We start from the raw sequence: 16,313 nt of genomic DNA, 5'->3' as shown, positions 1-16,313 counted from the left end.
AGTTAATATCTTTAGCCAGCTGAATGGTATAGTTCCTAACTGCTAAATAGCAAGTTAGATACCAACACACCATTTCTTATCATTTCTGCCTTTACAGTTTAAAATGTTTAAAAAAATACTTGCATTTCACTTTATCTTATTTTATCTAAAGTATGTATCGAGAAAGAAAATTTGTTTTAATGAACACATTCTTATTATTCCAAGCCAAGATGGCTAACAAATTTGATAAAAGGAATATTTACTAATAGATATTTTAAAGAGCAAAAGCAGGTGTTACTTAAATAATCTATTTGACATGCCTATATGAAAACGTCATTATAGATTTCAATAAATTATCAGGATTTATGTTAATAATTCTCCTGAATGTGACTGTGTGAGGTCAAAATGGCTGCCATTGAAATAAGGTCAAATACAAGTCTCTCCCTCATTGCCACTAAGACTAATTCTGATATTCTCTTTAAAGTACAACTAGGGGACCTGGACTGACCGTCTGTGTGAAGATTAGCTAGTTGATAAATTAGTATCAATGCAGACAGGACTGAATGCTGGGGAACACGTAGCATGCCTGCTCCGGCTAACATGCACATCTCTTATCCTGACTGCAGCAGCTATATTTAGTTCTGGTGGGATGCTGGAAGCAGCCGTGACTGCAGAAAAGGGAGAGAGGGATGAAAGGTTTAACCCTTTGCAGTCACGATGCTCTTGAAGACGAGAGGCTACTTCCACTCCTCATGCAAGAGACTCATTGAATGCAGAACAGCACAGAGTCTCATTCTCAATGCAAATAAAGGGATCTGGAGCAGTGCCCACTCAAGACCAGGACCACTTTTTTCTTAAATGATAATTATTCTTAGATCATCACATTAAATGACTGAGGCTGAGATGCAAAGTGAAATACAGTGAAAAGGCAAACACAGTCTCTGCAACACTCCTGTGGAGGACATCACATCGAACAACTACTAGACTCTGTAGAGATCCCCTAGATCCATCACACAAGCAGAGAGAACCATCCCTACAAATATCACAAATATTTGTTGCTTTGGGGTTTGAAATGTACAGCTCTGTACAAAACAAGACGCTTAATGCTGTCTTTTTTTGTAATCGTGAAAGTCCTTCCAAATATCTCTGGAGACAGTGCTACATCTACATCTACTCTGACCAGTGGTTTGATGTCCACTGTATAAATGCACATTGTTAACTTCCAGTTATTTCCATCATACTGTTTAGCTGCTTTTGCTCTGTATTGATTTGACAGTAGACGACAATAAATGTACTGTGTCTGTACTGTTTTACTGATACAGTCATACAGTTTAACTGCAGAGTCGTCACGTCACCTTGCATGAAGAACAGTTTTCTGATTTTTTTCTTAAGGATGGCACTGCTGACCCTCCCAAACATTTGTTTTTAAAAATAAGTCCCAATAGGTCAACATCCAAATATTCTTTATTGTTTGTATCACAAAAATAAATAAATAAGCTGCTACTGCTGAATGCATTGGCATCTCATATCAATATAAATGTTCCACAGTCCACAAGCAGCCACATATTCACACATAGGCGCTATGAATACAGCCAAAACCCCAAAAATGAATTCAACAATACTTGAAGTTACAGTTTCAACCTTCAATCGTGTGTAGCCAAGAATTAATTCACATTTTTAAAAAATCAACCCTATTCAACTACTTACAGTATGAAATGTATCAACTCAGTTGGTTTCCTTGTGATTTTATGCTTACTTGCAGGTACAATGGCATGAGCCAAAACAGCAAAGTGGCCCTCTCTCCACTGACACACACATTACTAATAGTAACAGAAACAGCAACAGACATTTAATCAGGAAGGGGCCTGTTTTGATGTTGACCTACTGTTTTGCTACCCATCATTATAAACAAACCACTAGCTTGTATAACAAGCTGTGCAAAACATTCTGTGAACACGTGTTTTGTGGTGAAACTGGATACTGCTGTTGATGAACAATGTTCAGATGTAGGGCAAGCAAACAAAAGTGCTCAGCAGTAGGAGGGTAAGAATGAGGCCACGTCCCAGTACTCAATCCCCTTCCACCCACATGATCGCTACCCCCATAAAAATTGCACAACAGCAGTTTAAGGAGGATCAAAGAGCACCACTCACCTGACAATCGAAGTCTTGAAAGTTCCGAGCGTTCTGCAAGAAAAGTGAAGAGGAAAGTTATTAATATATATATCACAGAGTCAAAGATTAGATATTTCTATTTAAAGAAGGAGTGTGTGTTTTTACCTTTGTTTATTTGTTAAAATGTTTGGTAAGTAACTTAATTAGGAAGAATTAGATAAAAACATTAATCCTTATACTTCAGTCAAAATGAATGTGTGGTGTCTTTTAGATCCAGGTAGACAACTGTGCCCAGTTTCCAGCAAACTGCATGACATTAAAAGTGAGCTTTGTGTAATTTCAATGAGTATCTGCAACATGCTTGAAGATATGGACGGGTGTAGCCAACTGTGGTTTGTACTTGTGGATAGTGTTGTGGATCTATTGGACCAACCAATTGTGACACAAAATTGCATTGCAATCATAAATAAACATAATTTTAGACAACACCATGTGAAATGAGTTCCGCTTGTTTAAAAACTAAATACTTTGCTGTATAGAACTTGATTGATGGTGAAGTATTTTAACCTATTATCTTAGTTGGTGTTTTAGCTTAATTCAGTCAGCAGGAGGCTACACAGTACATGGGCAAGAAGTGAGAGTGGGAGGTAAACAAGAGAGAAAGTTATTGTGGGATTCAGTTGTAGGCTAAACCAGTAGATACCATCTGCCTCTACACCCATGGGTAAAAAATTGTTTCCCCACTGAAATAGATGCTCAGCAGGAATCATGGTGAAAACATGTTTCTAGTCAAAATCTACTTTTTTCTCTTTCTATAATGCTGTTCTGGGGGGCCAAGTATGGTGGAATCCCTATGAAGGTTGACACAGGAAGAAATGTCCTTGCATTGATATCATGATAAATAAACCACAACTTGTTCGTGCAGACATTATCTCCTAGATTAATACTGAGTTTTTAGGACTGACCACAAAGCATTTTAATCACAGCTGGCCACATCAACATACAGAAGAGAGCCAGGGCAGCACAAGAAGGCTCAATGCATCAGTCTCATTATATCAATATTGTTATGCCAATGGTTATATTAGCATAGCAGTTAATTAGCCCTTTAACTCCATCCTATTCTCCTACTATGTATGTTCTACTTTGAAGACAACTATAATAGTACATTCCTAACATTGATCATAACCTCATCTTTATCATTGTTATATTTTCATAACTGCTGCAGAAAGTACTAAATTTCCCATCTACCTTGCTGCATCATGTAATCTTTCAGACATGTATTGTCTGAGCAGTAATCACAACTGGTTTCCATCACTTCAACACAGGATCAGAGAGAAAATGAGAAGCTTCTTTCATCAACTTTATCGTGTCATCGTCCCTCTATCTTCATTCAAGGCTCCTGCTTTGACTTTTTATTAAGCTGGCCACCAGGTGGAGTAAGAGGTCAGTGCCAGTTTACTTCACTCATGTTTTTTATGATGTCCTTATCATTCACCTAAACAAGATATCTACCTTAACTGCCACGCAGTCTGACAAATAGACACATAGGAGAAGGGCGGAAGGTCACACTTTCCGTCCACACAGGTGACGTTCAAACATGCACACACACAAAAACAGATCAGGCCAGGTTTACCAAGAAGCTCTAAAGCCAACCTCATTTGTTTTCCCTCCGAATGCCAGCCGTTTGTCCGTGCACGTAATTACCAAGCAGATGAAGAGCTTTCATCTAATTTAGTTTTTTTCTCCTCCATGCATCTGTTTTTTCCGTCTCTCACTCGCTAGTCTTTGAAGCTCTGTAACTAAGAGAGTGGTTTCTTCCTGCTTCTCTTTTGATCTGTCTCCATTTTTGCTTGCCTGTCCTCAGACTGCTTTTCATTATATGCTCCCTATTCCTTCATCTATCTTGCCTCATTCCATCTATAACCTCCCTTCTTTTCTTTTTTCCACTCGAGAAGATATGAATAATTCACTATGATGAACGGAACTGCAGAGTGTGCATGTCTAGTGTATTAGCGTATGTATTTGCCTGGGAGAACCATATGGTCTGCTCATTTATTTTTAGAACACACCATACATTGGTTTACTCTTTGTGTGTGATTATACACATGTGTTCATATGTCTGTTGCCTCAGCAGCTTGATAGTTCTCTGTTTTCACCATAACTCACCTTATTGGTCAGCAGCGGCTTGATCTCAGTCAGCTGTACATCCTGTAGCTCATCCATCTTCCTCTCTGATCACTGTAAACCCCTCTGTTCGAGAAAATAGAGAAAAACACGACAATCACTTACCAACATTTAATACGCAGTTTGGCAAGAAAATCTCAAGTATTGGCAACTTTTTGTTCTCAAATGAACATGAACAACACACTTTCCTATTCACCAGTCAAAATGAATGAAGGAACAGAATATTCAGAACTGACCAAGGGAGTTGGTGAAAGCTAGGGTTGGTGAGTTGTTTCTGAAACCCTTTTTCTTATTTAATGAAATCTTGTCACTTTACGAAAGCCATAAATAAAAAGCCCCTGAAAAAAGCCAGTGCCTGTGGCCCTCACAGGATTGTAATAGACATGACCAATCATTTGAATTCTGTCACAAACCCACCGGCCTGCCTGCACCCTTGCTCATTCTCTTGCTGCGCCCAGAAGTTAACAAGCAAGTAACAGAAAAGTCATCCTCTAGCAGACAGTGTGCGTTCAAGTGTTTTAGGGACAAATCTTTGACAAGAGGGCTGATGGGAGTTGGTGAGATCTATAGGTTGCATATTTTCGAAGTGTAACCATAGTTTTTCCAGGATCAGCAACCACAGTCTAATGTTTAGTCTCCGTTAATAGTGGCTGTGGGCTGTCTGCAAATATTAACTGTTAAAGCTTTGTAAAATGTCAGAAAATTCTGAAAAATACACATCACAGCAAGGACCCAAAATTCATCAGGTATTCAGTTCCAAATATTAACATATCAAACATAATTAAATAAAATGGGATAATTAAATTACTATTCGGCGTAAAATGTTGTTCATGGCGACAGGTAGCTGTATCACAAGTTCAGTCCTGACTGCATCTCTTTCTTTCTCTCTGTGGTACTTCCTGATACCCCACTGGCACAATGTGATATGTACTGTGTGTGATAATAACACTGTACAAGAGCCAGCCTGCTAGACACAGAGGGCATTTTTTCATTCAGTTCGGGAAGGTCACACTTTCCGTCCACACAGGTGACGTTCAAACATGCACACACACAAAAACAGATCAGGCCAGGTTTACCAAGAAGCTCTAAAGCCAACCTCATTTGTTTTCCCTCCGAATGCCAGCCGTTTGTCCGTGCACGTAATTACCAAGCAGACGGCTGACACAAAAATGTCCCCTCCCCCCACTGTCCCTGAAATGGTACCTCTTCAGCCTTGCCTGTTTGCACAAGGTGAAGACAGGAAGTGGTATTGAATTACCTGACTGTGCCCAACGGAGTGGCTCATGTTGCACAAAATAGCAGATAGAGTCTCTGCCTCCTCGAGGTCAATGCCTACAACAAGAAGAAAAAGCCTCATGAGCCTGCACCACACAAAACCCAGCCTTGGGGGGGGGAGCTTGCATTTATCCGAGCATATGCACATGTTGCCATCGCAAAACGCAAGAATTAAGGGCAAATGCAATCAGGCTGAGGAGTGGCCAAGTGAAGCAGCTACAATCGCTTCCTGAGACAGAGCCAACCCCCTTAGAATGACCTTGAGCTGCTGGTATCAGGAAACCTTCAGGATTGGTTAGTGATGAGTTTTGCAGCCAGTTAATAGCAGGGAAGTACCAGCAATGTTGACGCCACATCATGTTTTGGCTACCAGCAGTTTCATTCTCCGATTGCATGACAAAGGTCTGAACGGGCAGCTGCCTGATGACGCATGAATCAGGTCATAGGTCATCCTGCTCTGGAAACAGACTGTACCTCGCTTGGAAACAACCAGGCAAACAGATGGGTGGAAGTGAACACAATCCTTAAATTACATAAAACATTGTGGGGAAAAAATGTAAAAACAACAGGCATTGAATGTACTCAGCCATCAGCATGGGGAGTGAAAACATGCCCAGCAAAATCCCTGCTGACAAATCCGGCTCAAGGGTGGAACTAAATAATATTTAGACAAGTGAACAAGGAAAAAAAGAAAAACAAGTACTCTGCGTGCTTGAGCAGATTGGGCGTATTGGCCGGATCAATCCAATACTTCCTCAGGCTGTCGCAGAAAGTGGGATGAAGGTACAAGGCCGCCTTAATTGTAGCTGGCTAGCCGGTAATCGAGGTGTTAAGGGAGACGGGGTCAGGGTGGGCTTAAAACAACTGACAGATTGACTGGGTGGCTTTCATAGCCCAACCCCACTGACCCCCTTATACTAGACTACCCGAGCAACAAAGGACTGTCACTCACCCACTGAAATCCTGTGGGTGTCCTTTTGTGTCCTTTAGTCATCCTTGTCCTTTAGTCATCCTTCCACCCATCAGGTGGACACTGTCATCCTTTAGTGTCCACCTGATGGAAATATAAACAACTGTCGGCTCTAGCAGATCTCACAGCCCTTTGCCTTGCAACAAATCACCTTAAAGAACACCAGCTCACATTCAGCATCATCCGCTGCCATCCAAACCCTGTCTTTACCTACTCCATGCCTGCTCTACCGTTCATCCTGCGCAGCGGTTGCCATAGAGACAAAGCTGGTTGCTGATGTTTATTCTAAGCCGGCTAGCCCCAAGGGAGAGATGTGAGGCAAGGGCAATATATATAGTGGAAGAAATTACTTGGTAATGATTAGGAGAAGCTCTAAACATGTGCTTACCGCTTTCAGCATCGTTTACCCCCGACAATCTTACAAACTTATATCAGTCGTGCAGACTGTCGAGATATGACAGAAAGGATTAGTGTAATTGCAATAGAAAATCAGAAGTAGTCGTCCCAGATGAAGGAAGGGAAATTCCATTTATAAACCCTGCAGCTTGTGTTTCTCATATCACTAATGAGGAGGAGGATGGGTGATGGATGGAGGGTCCTTCCAGCCTCAACAACAGGACTATCTGTTGTAAATGACTCACAAACAGTCACCAGAATCTGTTTTACTCTGCTCTTCTGCTTGAGAAGTTACACAAATTACATGCTGACCCTCACATATCATTTCCCTTATTTTTTCTTCAGCTCCATTTCCCTGCACAGTGTGTAGCTGCCAGCTGGGCCTCATCTCAGGGCTAAATATCATGCGCATGCAGCGAAGGAACTGTGCTGCTCAAACAAATGACAGCAGATAAAAGTCTCGTCAGAGGTAAACCCCATGGCCAATACCAGAGGTCAGCCTTTACGACAGCCTAGTGTCAGTTCTGCCTCCGGGACATCAGGAGGCTTTGAATTCTGACACAATGATTTAATCTGAAGAATTGCAAAGACATGAGGAAATCCGTCAGTTTAATAAACGGATAACTTATCTGGCATTGCTCCGAGAGTCCCTCTCCTGTTGGCAAGCATTGCTGCCTACCTCACACATATTGTCCTATCATTTCAGCTGCTAGGAGAAAAAAGATGACGGGCCTTTACCTTAATGCTGAGGTGCAGGTGCCTTGCATATGTGGATATAGAGACTTGTGGCAAAACACCTATTGTACATTTATGATGTCCATGCCAAAAATGGGGGGGGGTCCTAGCTGCCATGTCAGCAGACAGGGCTGATCGATGAACACATTCTCTAATCCTCCACCTGCTTTTTCGTGCCTCACTCCAACATCTTCCTCCTCCCCTCTGTACACTCGTTCCCTGTCTTTGTCTATTCATCTCCATCTCACCTTGGGCTGTGGCAGGCCACATGATGGACAACTCAGAGCCCATGGATGCCAACGCTTCCTTCAGCCTGTTCAATTAGTCCTCTTTCCTCCTAATTGTTATTGCAGTAATGTTATTACCATGGCCACCATGACTTTGAATACACATGGTATCATCACTCATGTCATGAGCATTGACCCCTCTGGCCTCAGGCTGATCAAGTGAATGTCACCTTGATGACCTTATATTGACCAACGTCTGAGTCTCTGTAGAGACCCTGACAGCCAACAGACATATTGCCATGGTGATACAAAGCTGAGATCCTCAATTATTCTCACACTGGTCCCCTTTACAGTGAAAGACTAAAAAAGATTTAAGACATGTCTACGCTTCCACACACAAAAAAAGAAGCCTAAACATGCTGGATTCGGGAGCTGCCATCCTGCACTGGTGACATCATTTGGAGCCAGAATCTACACAGGAGTGATGGAGAGAAGCCGTGGTCCCAGAGATACACCTGCCTGACCAATCACAGGTCAACCTCAGCTGTCATTAATGACATCTCAACCTGCTTCTATGTCATCAAAAACTAATTACAACCTACCTTATCAGTAAAAATGAGCACCTAAATAACAACATACATCAGTGTGATAAGAACTGAATGATAGAAACCATCTTTGGAGAATTTGTATTTGACTATTTTTTTGTTTCATATCCCTGATGCTTACATAGAACAGACAGGGTTTATGAACTATGCTACTGGCAACTAGTGGGGAAAGAAAATGTTTTCAGCTTCACTTTTGGGGGATGTGACATTTCTATTTGTCATTGGTAAAGACTTGACTTATGCATGATTGTAGTGTAAAATAATGCATATTGTTTCAGTCACCTCTGGTACATTGGTTCTGTTTTGAACAGACTTTATTGGAAAGCCAATAGGGCCAGGTGTCGTCTGATGATAACCCTATAAATCAAATCAAACGACAGAATTTCTATCCCTATAAATATTTGCGGTATGTTTTACCCCTCAACACAGAAAATACCAATGCATTCATTAAAAAAAATGCGTATTTATTATATTCACTTTAACCTAATAAGATCCCTTGACGTGGATCAAACTATGCTTCAAAGATGATTTAGAGATATGCCAAAAGGTTTCTGACTTGAAGGCAATCCTCCCTACTAGTCTGCATTTCTATACCCAACATGTCCCTCAGAGCAAAGGATCAGGTCTAGTCAGGCCTAGAAGCAATTAAAAAGGACATCCTGTATTGGGCTGTGTCCAATAAACCACCCAGCCCTTTATTTGGGCTATGGCTACTGGCAATAAGCCATTCGGTTCCAGCAAGAGGAAGCATTGACTTCTGCCTGCATGCCCTCTCTTTATTGAGAGTCAAATTATTCTAAGGACAGTTGCTAACACATAGAAAAACAAGCATGTTTGTCCTCAACTGGAGCCTCAGTCTCCGGGCAGCACCTCACCAGGCTACACATCACAACAGAAAATAGGCCTGAACAAATTCCACAGTATCTCTCCTCTTGCCAACCATTCACATTGCCTAACTTCTGTCTTCTGCCCTCAATGTGGAAGACTGTTTTTCTGTCAGGGCTACAAAACAAGTGGAAACAACTTATCCCTGCACAGTCACCAGGGTGGTCACGCCTTACCCTTGGAAAGGGAGACTTTTCCATGCAGTGGGTACGTCATCAAAAAACTCTTCCCCTCCAACTTTTCATAACCAGGCCAAGCCTTATTTACAGCAAATTTGCACAAGAGTAAAGCTAATGGACTGCGACAAGGCTCAGTTCCAGATTACTGCTCTAACCCGGGCCATTTGGTAAGAGAATTAGAAAAGGAAAATCCATTTGTTTAGCATTTGAGCCCCCCCCCCCCGTACGGCCAATAACAACACACCTGATAGAAAGGCTCGTTGAATTTGATTCAATCTGTTGAATTCTGTTCAACAGCGGAGGGATAGGACCCAGGAGAAAATCTGATCTGGAGTTTGCTCTTTTGTTCTTCATCACAGAATAGCTGACCTATAGCACAGAACATCCCCTGCTGATGCTGTCAGCAAACACACGCACACACCCGCGCTCTCTCACACACACAAAGGAGCACGGCATCAGTTCAAACTCACTTACAGACTTCTCTCCATGCTTCACGTCTACTTAATTACATGATAGCTTGCTCTCGCGAGGCTCCATCATCCTCCTTACAGCTTATGCTTCTCCTGATAAAAGCTGACAGATCTTTTTCCCCTTTAACAAAAACTTAGACATATCTATAATGTATTTTCTCTTAAGACTATCAAAATGGTCTATTTAATATCTCACCACAGATTTTAAACAACACCATACTCTGCCTTTGAAATCAAACTGAAAACTGTGGGTCCTGTTGTTTAAGGTCTGATTTTGCTTGTGTAATAAGTTCTCATGGATACACACAGCCACTGGAGAGAAGACAGAAATAAAGTCTCCTTGTTGGCAAAGACAAAAGGAAATGCACAACAAGCAACTCACTCTACCAGAAAATCTATTTTAAGAGGGTTAATAAAAGAAACAAATGTTGCTCCTCAAATACCTGCCTCCTTGTTTGATCCCATGGATTTTAAAAAGGGTCTAATAAACACTAAATGCTGCATTACTTTAATTGACTCATCGCCCACTTCAGAAAACTGAATCTTTAGGCAGACTCACTCTGTCACCACCACATTTAATATCCACAGCCTCAGGCCGGTCATAACTCAAAATGCAAGTGATAAAAATGTAGTAGAGGTCGTACTTGGGATGGGGCATGGGATATTACACATAGGGACAATATTGCGAGTGCTGTTATGAGGGTTTTAAGACACAAACACAAATCCAATAGAATTAGTATGGGAGGATAACTCATGAACCCGTCTTCCGGGTTTTAATATTTACCCTTTAGCCCTTTTTCCACTGGTCCAAAAACCCACTAACATCTGACTTTTGTCTGCCATAGGAATGGATTCAATTGGCATTTACTCCCAGTTCAAATGACTCGGCAGTAGACATTGGTACCGGCTTCAATCAGCAGTAGCACTGATAGAAACAAGACACCTGGGTGAAAGCACCAATTAATTTTTCTTCTGGATTTTTACAGGCTAGACGCAATGTTATGATGTTAATTTAACTTGCGGGCGTTGATACATAAATAGCCAATGTTTGTGTACAATTGCCTTATAGCGAGTTAAATAACATTTAAATACCTGCCTATACCCACTAATTATGGTGTAAAAGGGGTATCAGTGTGGTTGTATCCATGTCTCTTTAAAATGAGGAAATCCTGAACTTATTGCGAGTATATGAGGAACAGCCTGGTCCATCTGCAAAGATACTCACTGGCACGTAGCAGCCACTGCACTGATCCGCCTGCCAAAAAGAGGAAACCCCCTCCCCCTCCCCACACATATACAAACCCTTACATCTATACTCGTGCAGGATTGGGGACATCCTCTCCTCAGTTGCACTCACAAATTGACTGAAATAGACATCTTTGTAAACAGGTAAATAAATTCTGGGATATGCACATTCATAACTACTGTATACCATCTCATACACATCTCTATTCCTACCGAGCCACTGAATGCAAGACCCCTCTCATTACTCTCTGAGGGCTTTTAAAGAATTGCGTTATTCCCTGAGAGGCCACTTTATCTGCTAATGGTCTTATGAGATTAAAGAGCAGCATCTGGCTGTACTGATTTATAACCTCTTATCTATTGGCATCATCAGTATGCGTCACCTTGCACATGAAGACCCACGCAGGACAGGTCTCGGAGCACAGCTAAGTGGCCTACCCTAAATACAGCCCAGTGGTTCCTAAAATTATTAGTCATAATTTCCAGCAGCAAGCTAAATCTACTACACTAAAGTAGAGCTAAAGCAATATTTTCCACTAGTGATGCAATGTTTCAGACCGGGCAAACTGGAAGCTCAATTTACACACTAGGCCTTTGTCAGACAAGAAGTCCATGTAGCAGTTATGAATTTTGTATATGACATATGTATGTTGGGTGTATGTGATGGGAGCTGAAAGGATGTGAGTCAACCCTCCCACATATCTCCTGATACAAGGCACAGGCATTGTATTATAAAGCCTCACAGTCACCCAAGCATCTATTTTGGTGTAAAGAAGTGGTCCCGACCGCCAGCCGCAGATCAATTTAAAGCCTTATAGGTTAGTGTGTTAGGATTCTTAGAGGTGCTTGTGTCCGTTTGTCCTCTTATATCCCCAAATGCCCTGAGGGATGTTTTTAGTAGCCAGAATGGAAGGAGGGACATGCAGTGAAGTATAATAAATATCACTTTTATTACTATTATGATTGTGATGCAGGTAGTAGGTCACATTATCCATCCTAATAAAAAGACATCACTGGCTCCACATTACCAGTCTTGAGTGTGAACAATTGGAATACAGTGTATTCAGTCTGTGTATATTTTACCTTGTCGTCACACAATAACCTGCAAGCGTCTTGTATAGCTGATCTTTTCCAACGATGATAAATAGACTAATAAGAGAACTGCAACACAAACAGAACGTTGGATAGCTGTAGATACATGACACATATCATCAATAAATCAATACACACCAGCATAGCCAGGTATCACACAAAGGAAGGCCTGGGGGGAGGACGAGATGAAAGAGAGAAAAAAAAACAGAACACATCGTCCCTACTAAGTGGGACACCAAAAGATGAATGAGTCACTATAAATCTGCTGTGATAGGTCAAAAAAAGGTGTGAACTTGTGTGAATGAGTCTCTCCTTGCTAGGCTCCTCCCGCTATCTGGCTATAAACAAGACTGATGGTCAAGCCTGCCCCTGCACTCGCTGCTGCTAATAGAGTACCTGCCCCTTTACTGCTGTACTAGACGAGCTGCCACTCAGTCTGTGGGGATTTCCTCCGCGATGCTCGGCTGTGCAGAGAAAGAAGAAGTGCAAGAGGGATGCTAGTGTACATGTGTCTGTGTGTTCTGGGTCCCAGCTGGCAGAGGAGAAGAGTGGGATCCTGCTAGTGGCTCAGCATGATCTGTTGACAGCGGTCAGCCTGGCCGAAGGGCAGCTGGGGAGACAGCAGCACGACCTCACACACACACATGCGGGCAAACAGGTCCACACACAAACACAATAAGCCAGATGGAAACATTAGAAACTGCTTCCATAAAACATTAACAGAGCGCAGACCCATGATAGCCGACAGATAGTAAAGTCCACCGCCTGTGTATATGACGAGGTTTTAAATCAGAGCCTGTCTCTGCATGCTCCAGTGTATGAATCAGTGCGATGGGCCTGTTGCCTCACAGGAACAAGCCCCTGCTAATAGAGTTAACCATGTGGTCACAATGACTGATTACTGACAACTCAATCTCCCAGGGAAAGACAGAGGTGGCTGCTCTGGCGTCTTCCCTTGCAAGTGCATGCTGCGGAGGTCGGCGGTGTCCTTGGCAACCACAAGAAGGGGGGGGGGGGCTGTTGAGCCATCCTCGGCTCAGCTGGTGGCGCCGCTGAAATCGAATGACCTTTTTCCTCTATCATTTACATAAGTCATTCTCTTCATGTCACGCCAACCAACACAACGTGGGATGTTTTAACTGTTAGCTTCAAGCTTAGCTTTCAATCATAGCTTTTAGAACGCTCAATAGATTTTTAATGAGTTTCAAAGCAGCAAAAAAGGCGTCCAATAAGTCATACAACTGCACAGACAAATATTTATCTTCCTCACATGTTCAACAGTTTAACATGAGTCACTACTCACACTGAGCTGCATGCCTTTTATGATCAGGTCTTTGGGAATCATCCGTCTAAATTAGCAGCTTCTAGGGTTGCTTGCTATGTTGTCCATCACAATAACAACCACTAAACCATGTAACTTTCCTGGGTGTTCCCTAATCCAATAAAGCAAGCAGAGGATGGAATAATTCATGCCCTACACAGACTATTGTGAGACACAGTAAAAAAAAGCTGAATGCTGCTTACACATTCAAGTTCAGAGAGTCCTCTGTGCAGAGTGTGTGGGGCAGCTGATCAGTGACAGGGATTTGTCTCCTTTTCTGGATGTAGTGAGATTTTCTGAAAGGAATAGGGACGAGCTGGAGCTTTGACGAAGGAAATGCAAAGCACCAGAGTTGTCAAAAGAAAAGAGATAAGAGTAAAAGTGAAAGTTGATGCAGTACATTGTGTACAGTTAGCTAAAATGTATGGTGTGGCTCTGAAAATATCTAATCCAATATGAACAGCAGCACTGAAGGGCAGTGGTCCAACCTGGCTTGCATCCAACACTTTGGATCAACAAGCTAACCACCTGTGCTATGCCTCTCCTCATCACCAGCGGCTGATAAAGAAAATGGAGACACAATGAGCCCTCCTCCTCCCAGCCGGGGTGTGATCCAGCAGATAAGAAAGTCTGAAAAATGTGTAGACACCTTCTCTCATGCCTGCTAGCGACTGTCTCAGGTGTTTTGTCTTTTACTGTAAGTAGCATCCCTGCAGTACAGTCTGATTGAACAGGGATAGAGAGGATAACTGTCTGTATAGGCTGCTGAAAGGAAATTGAAGACATTAACCTAGAACAGAGGTGTGTGTAGCATCAGCTGTTCTGCTTTGAAAGCTTGAAGCTGCTGTGCAGACAGAGCTTGTGCTGTAACTCTACGCCTGGTGCAACTTAAGTTACAGATGCAGTTCAGTTACCAAAGCACAGCAGCAGCACCTGAGCTCCAGGAGGAAGACTCCGAGGCAGGCTCATACACAGTGCGCTGTGAACCATTTCCTCATGGCTGCAAATGTGTCAAATAGAACCTGTCAGTTATATCTGTAAGACTGAAAAGCAACAGCAAAGGGACACAACGATGTGCTGTTGAAAATGGAGGTATTTGAAAATATGACTCACAGTGACAATACGTGTCCCTGTCTGGCACAGGTTATGTTTTGCCCTGCAGGAATGGAAAACCAATAGACACAGTAATGCTGAGGTGAGAGTGAACACCAGGCAGACTCACTGTCAGCACAGTGGCTTAATTACTGTCTCCACGTCTCCAGTGGGCATTATTCCCTGACATTCATCCCTGCAAGAAATCCTCTTCAACACAAGAGCATCTCTCACTTTTATGTGCTCTGTAATCCCTAAAATACCATGTGTATGTTGTAATCCAGCCTGAGAGGCACCTTAACAAGTGTTGCTTCTCAATGCTGAACTACTGAAATAAATTTACATCATTCGCTTAAAGTATAAGTACAGAACTTATGCATTATGCTGTCGGTGTTTGCTCTGAAAGCCTGAGGTTATTCTGTACTTATATCTCTGAGCACTCGCGGAAAGAGGAGTCCCTCCACAGTTTAAAGAAATGTGAGAAAATCTGATGGCTTTAGAAATGTCCAGTGTGTAAGATTTAAGAGGATCTATTCATAATTATGTTTTCTTTAGTGTATAATCACCTGAAAATAAAAGTCAATGTGTATTTGTCACCTTAGAAAGAGCTTTTTGTATCTAGTACTTCCACAGAGACCACCATGTTCCACAGCCATGTTTCTACAGGAGCCCAGAGGGGACACACCAAACACCGGCTCCAGGGACGGCCTTACATGTGAGTTACCGTACACGTTTGGAAGGGGACGGGGAGACGATGTTGGTTGCAATATTCTTATTCACCACTAAACACCAGCATGTCCTACACAGTGAACCTTTAAACAAAGGGCTGTAATAAAGCTCATACACAGGTTTTAAATTATTCAAAATTTCACTGAGTGCTCATCGTCAGGGCCTAGAGAGACTATTCATTTCCTGCTGCTTTCAAAAATCTCAAGCACAATGTAAAAGCATAATAAACAACCTTTGACACTCCCATTAGTTAAACAGTAGGTTTTCACTGTAATTATCAACCAGGAGCGGACCGCTTCCAACGATATGGCAATAAACCTCAAACTGAACCCCCCACCCCCATCTACTCTTTCTCTTGCTTTCAAAAAACAAGACTGGTTGAGTGGTCTTCTGAGGAGCAGCCATCTGTCCATAGGTTGTTATCTGTTGACTCTTCTCCACTGAACACCAGTCTTTGTCGACAATGTTGTGAGTGACAACAAACGCCTGGTAGTTGCTTATTGTGTAAGCTCCATTCAAGACCAACTGATAACGCAACATCGCTTAGGGCATTGTGGGAGGACACCTGAATTTACAACCAACACCCAGATGAAAGTATAAAGATACTACAATGTTAACGATTAGAATTCACAACCAATGTTTGTGGGTCTTATTACAAAGGTTGCAATGACCTTCGGGTTAATTTATGGCGTCATTCAATCTCTAACTTAGATTTACTTTAACCCCCCTACCCCCACCCATGAGTCCTTACTGATTTACTGTGAAACTGTAAAGCACAACGTCCTTTTAAAACACATCACAGGGGGGCGGTGGTT

The 16,313-nt window shown here is 42.2% G+C and overlaps 1 protein-coding gene across 2 annotated transcripts in view; it reads right to left on the bottom strand.

Moving 5' to 3' along the window:
• ndrg3a (ndrg family member 3a) overlaps positions 1 to 16,313 on the bottom strand; it is a 31,108-nt gene that overhangs the window by 13,638 nt on the left and 1,157 nt on the right. The window contains exons 1-3 of one of the 2 annotated variants that reach the window (XM_061070383.1): positions 5,536 to 5,584; positions 4,260 to 4,343; positions 2,133 to 2,165 (exon numbers count right to left, since the gene is read on the bottom strand). In XM_061070383.1, the coding sequence (XP_060926366.1) occupies positions 2,133 to 2,165; positions 4,260 to 4,316 (90 nt within the window). In that variant the 5' untranslated portion in view covers positions 4,317 to 4,343; positions 5,536 to 5,584. Of the gene's footprint in view, positions 1 to 2,132; positions 2,166 to 4,259; positions 4,344 to 5,535; positions 5,585 to 16,313 lie in introns of those variants that run through there. The other variant, XM_061070382.1, reaches the window with a different exon arrangement.

The sequence above is a fragment of the Limanda limanda genome, chromosome 4 (genome assembly GCF_963576545.1).
Source record: "Limanda limanda chromosome 4, fLimLim1.1, whole genome shotgun sequence".
Taxonomy (NCBI): Eukaryota; Metazoa; Chordata; class Actinopteri; order Pleuronectiformes; family Pleuronectidae; genus Limanda; species Limanda limanda.
This window is presented reverse-complemented; position numbering and strand designations above follow the sequence as displayed.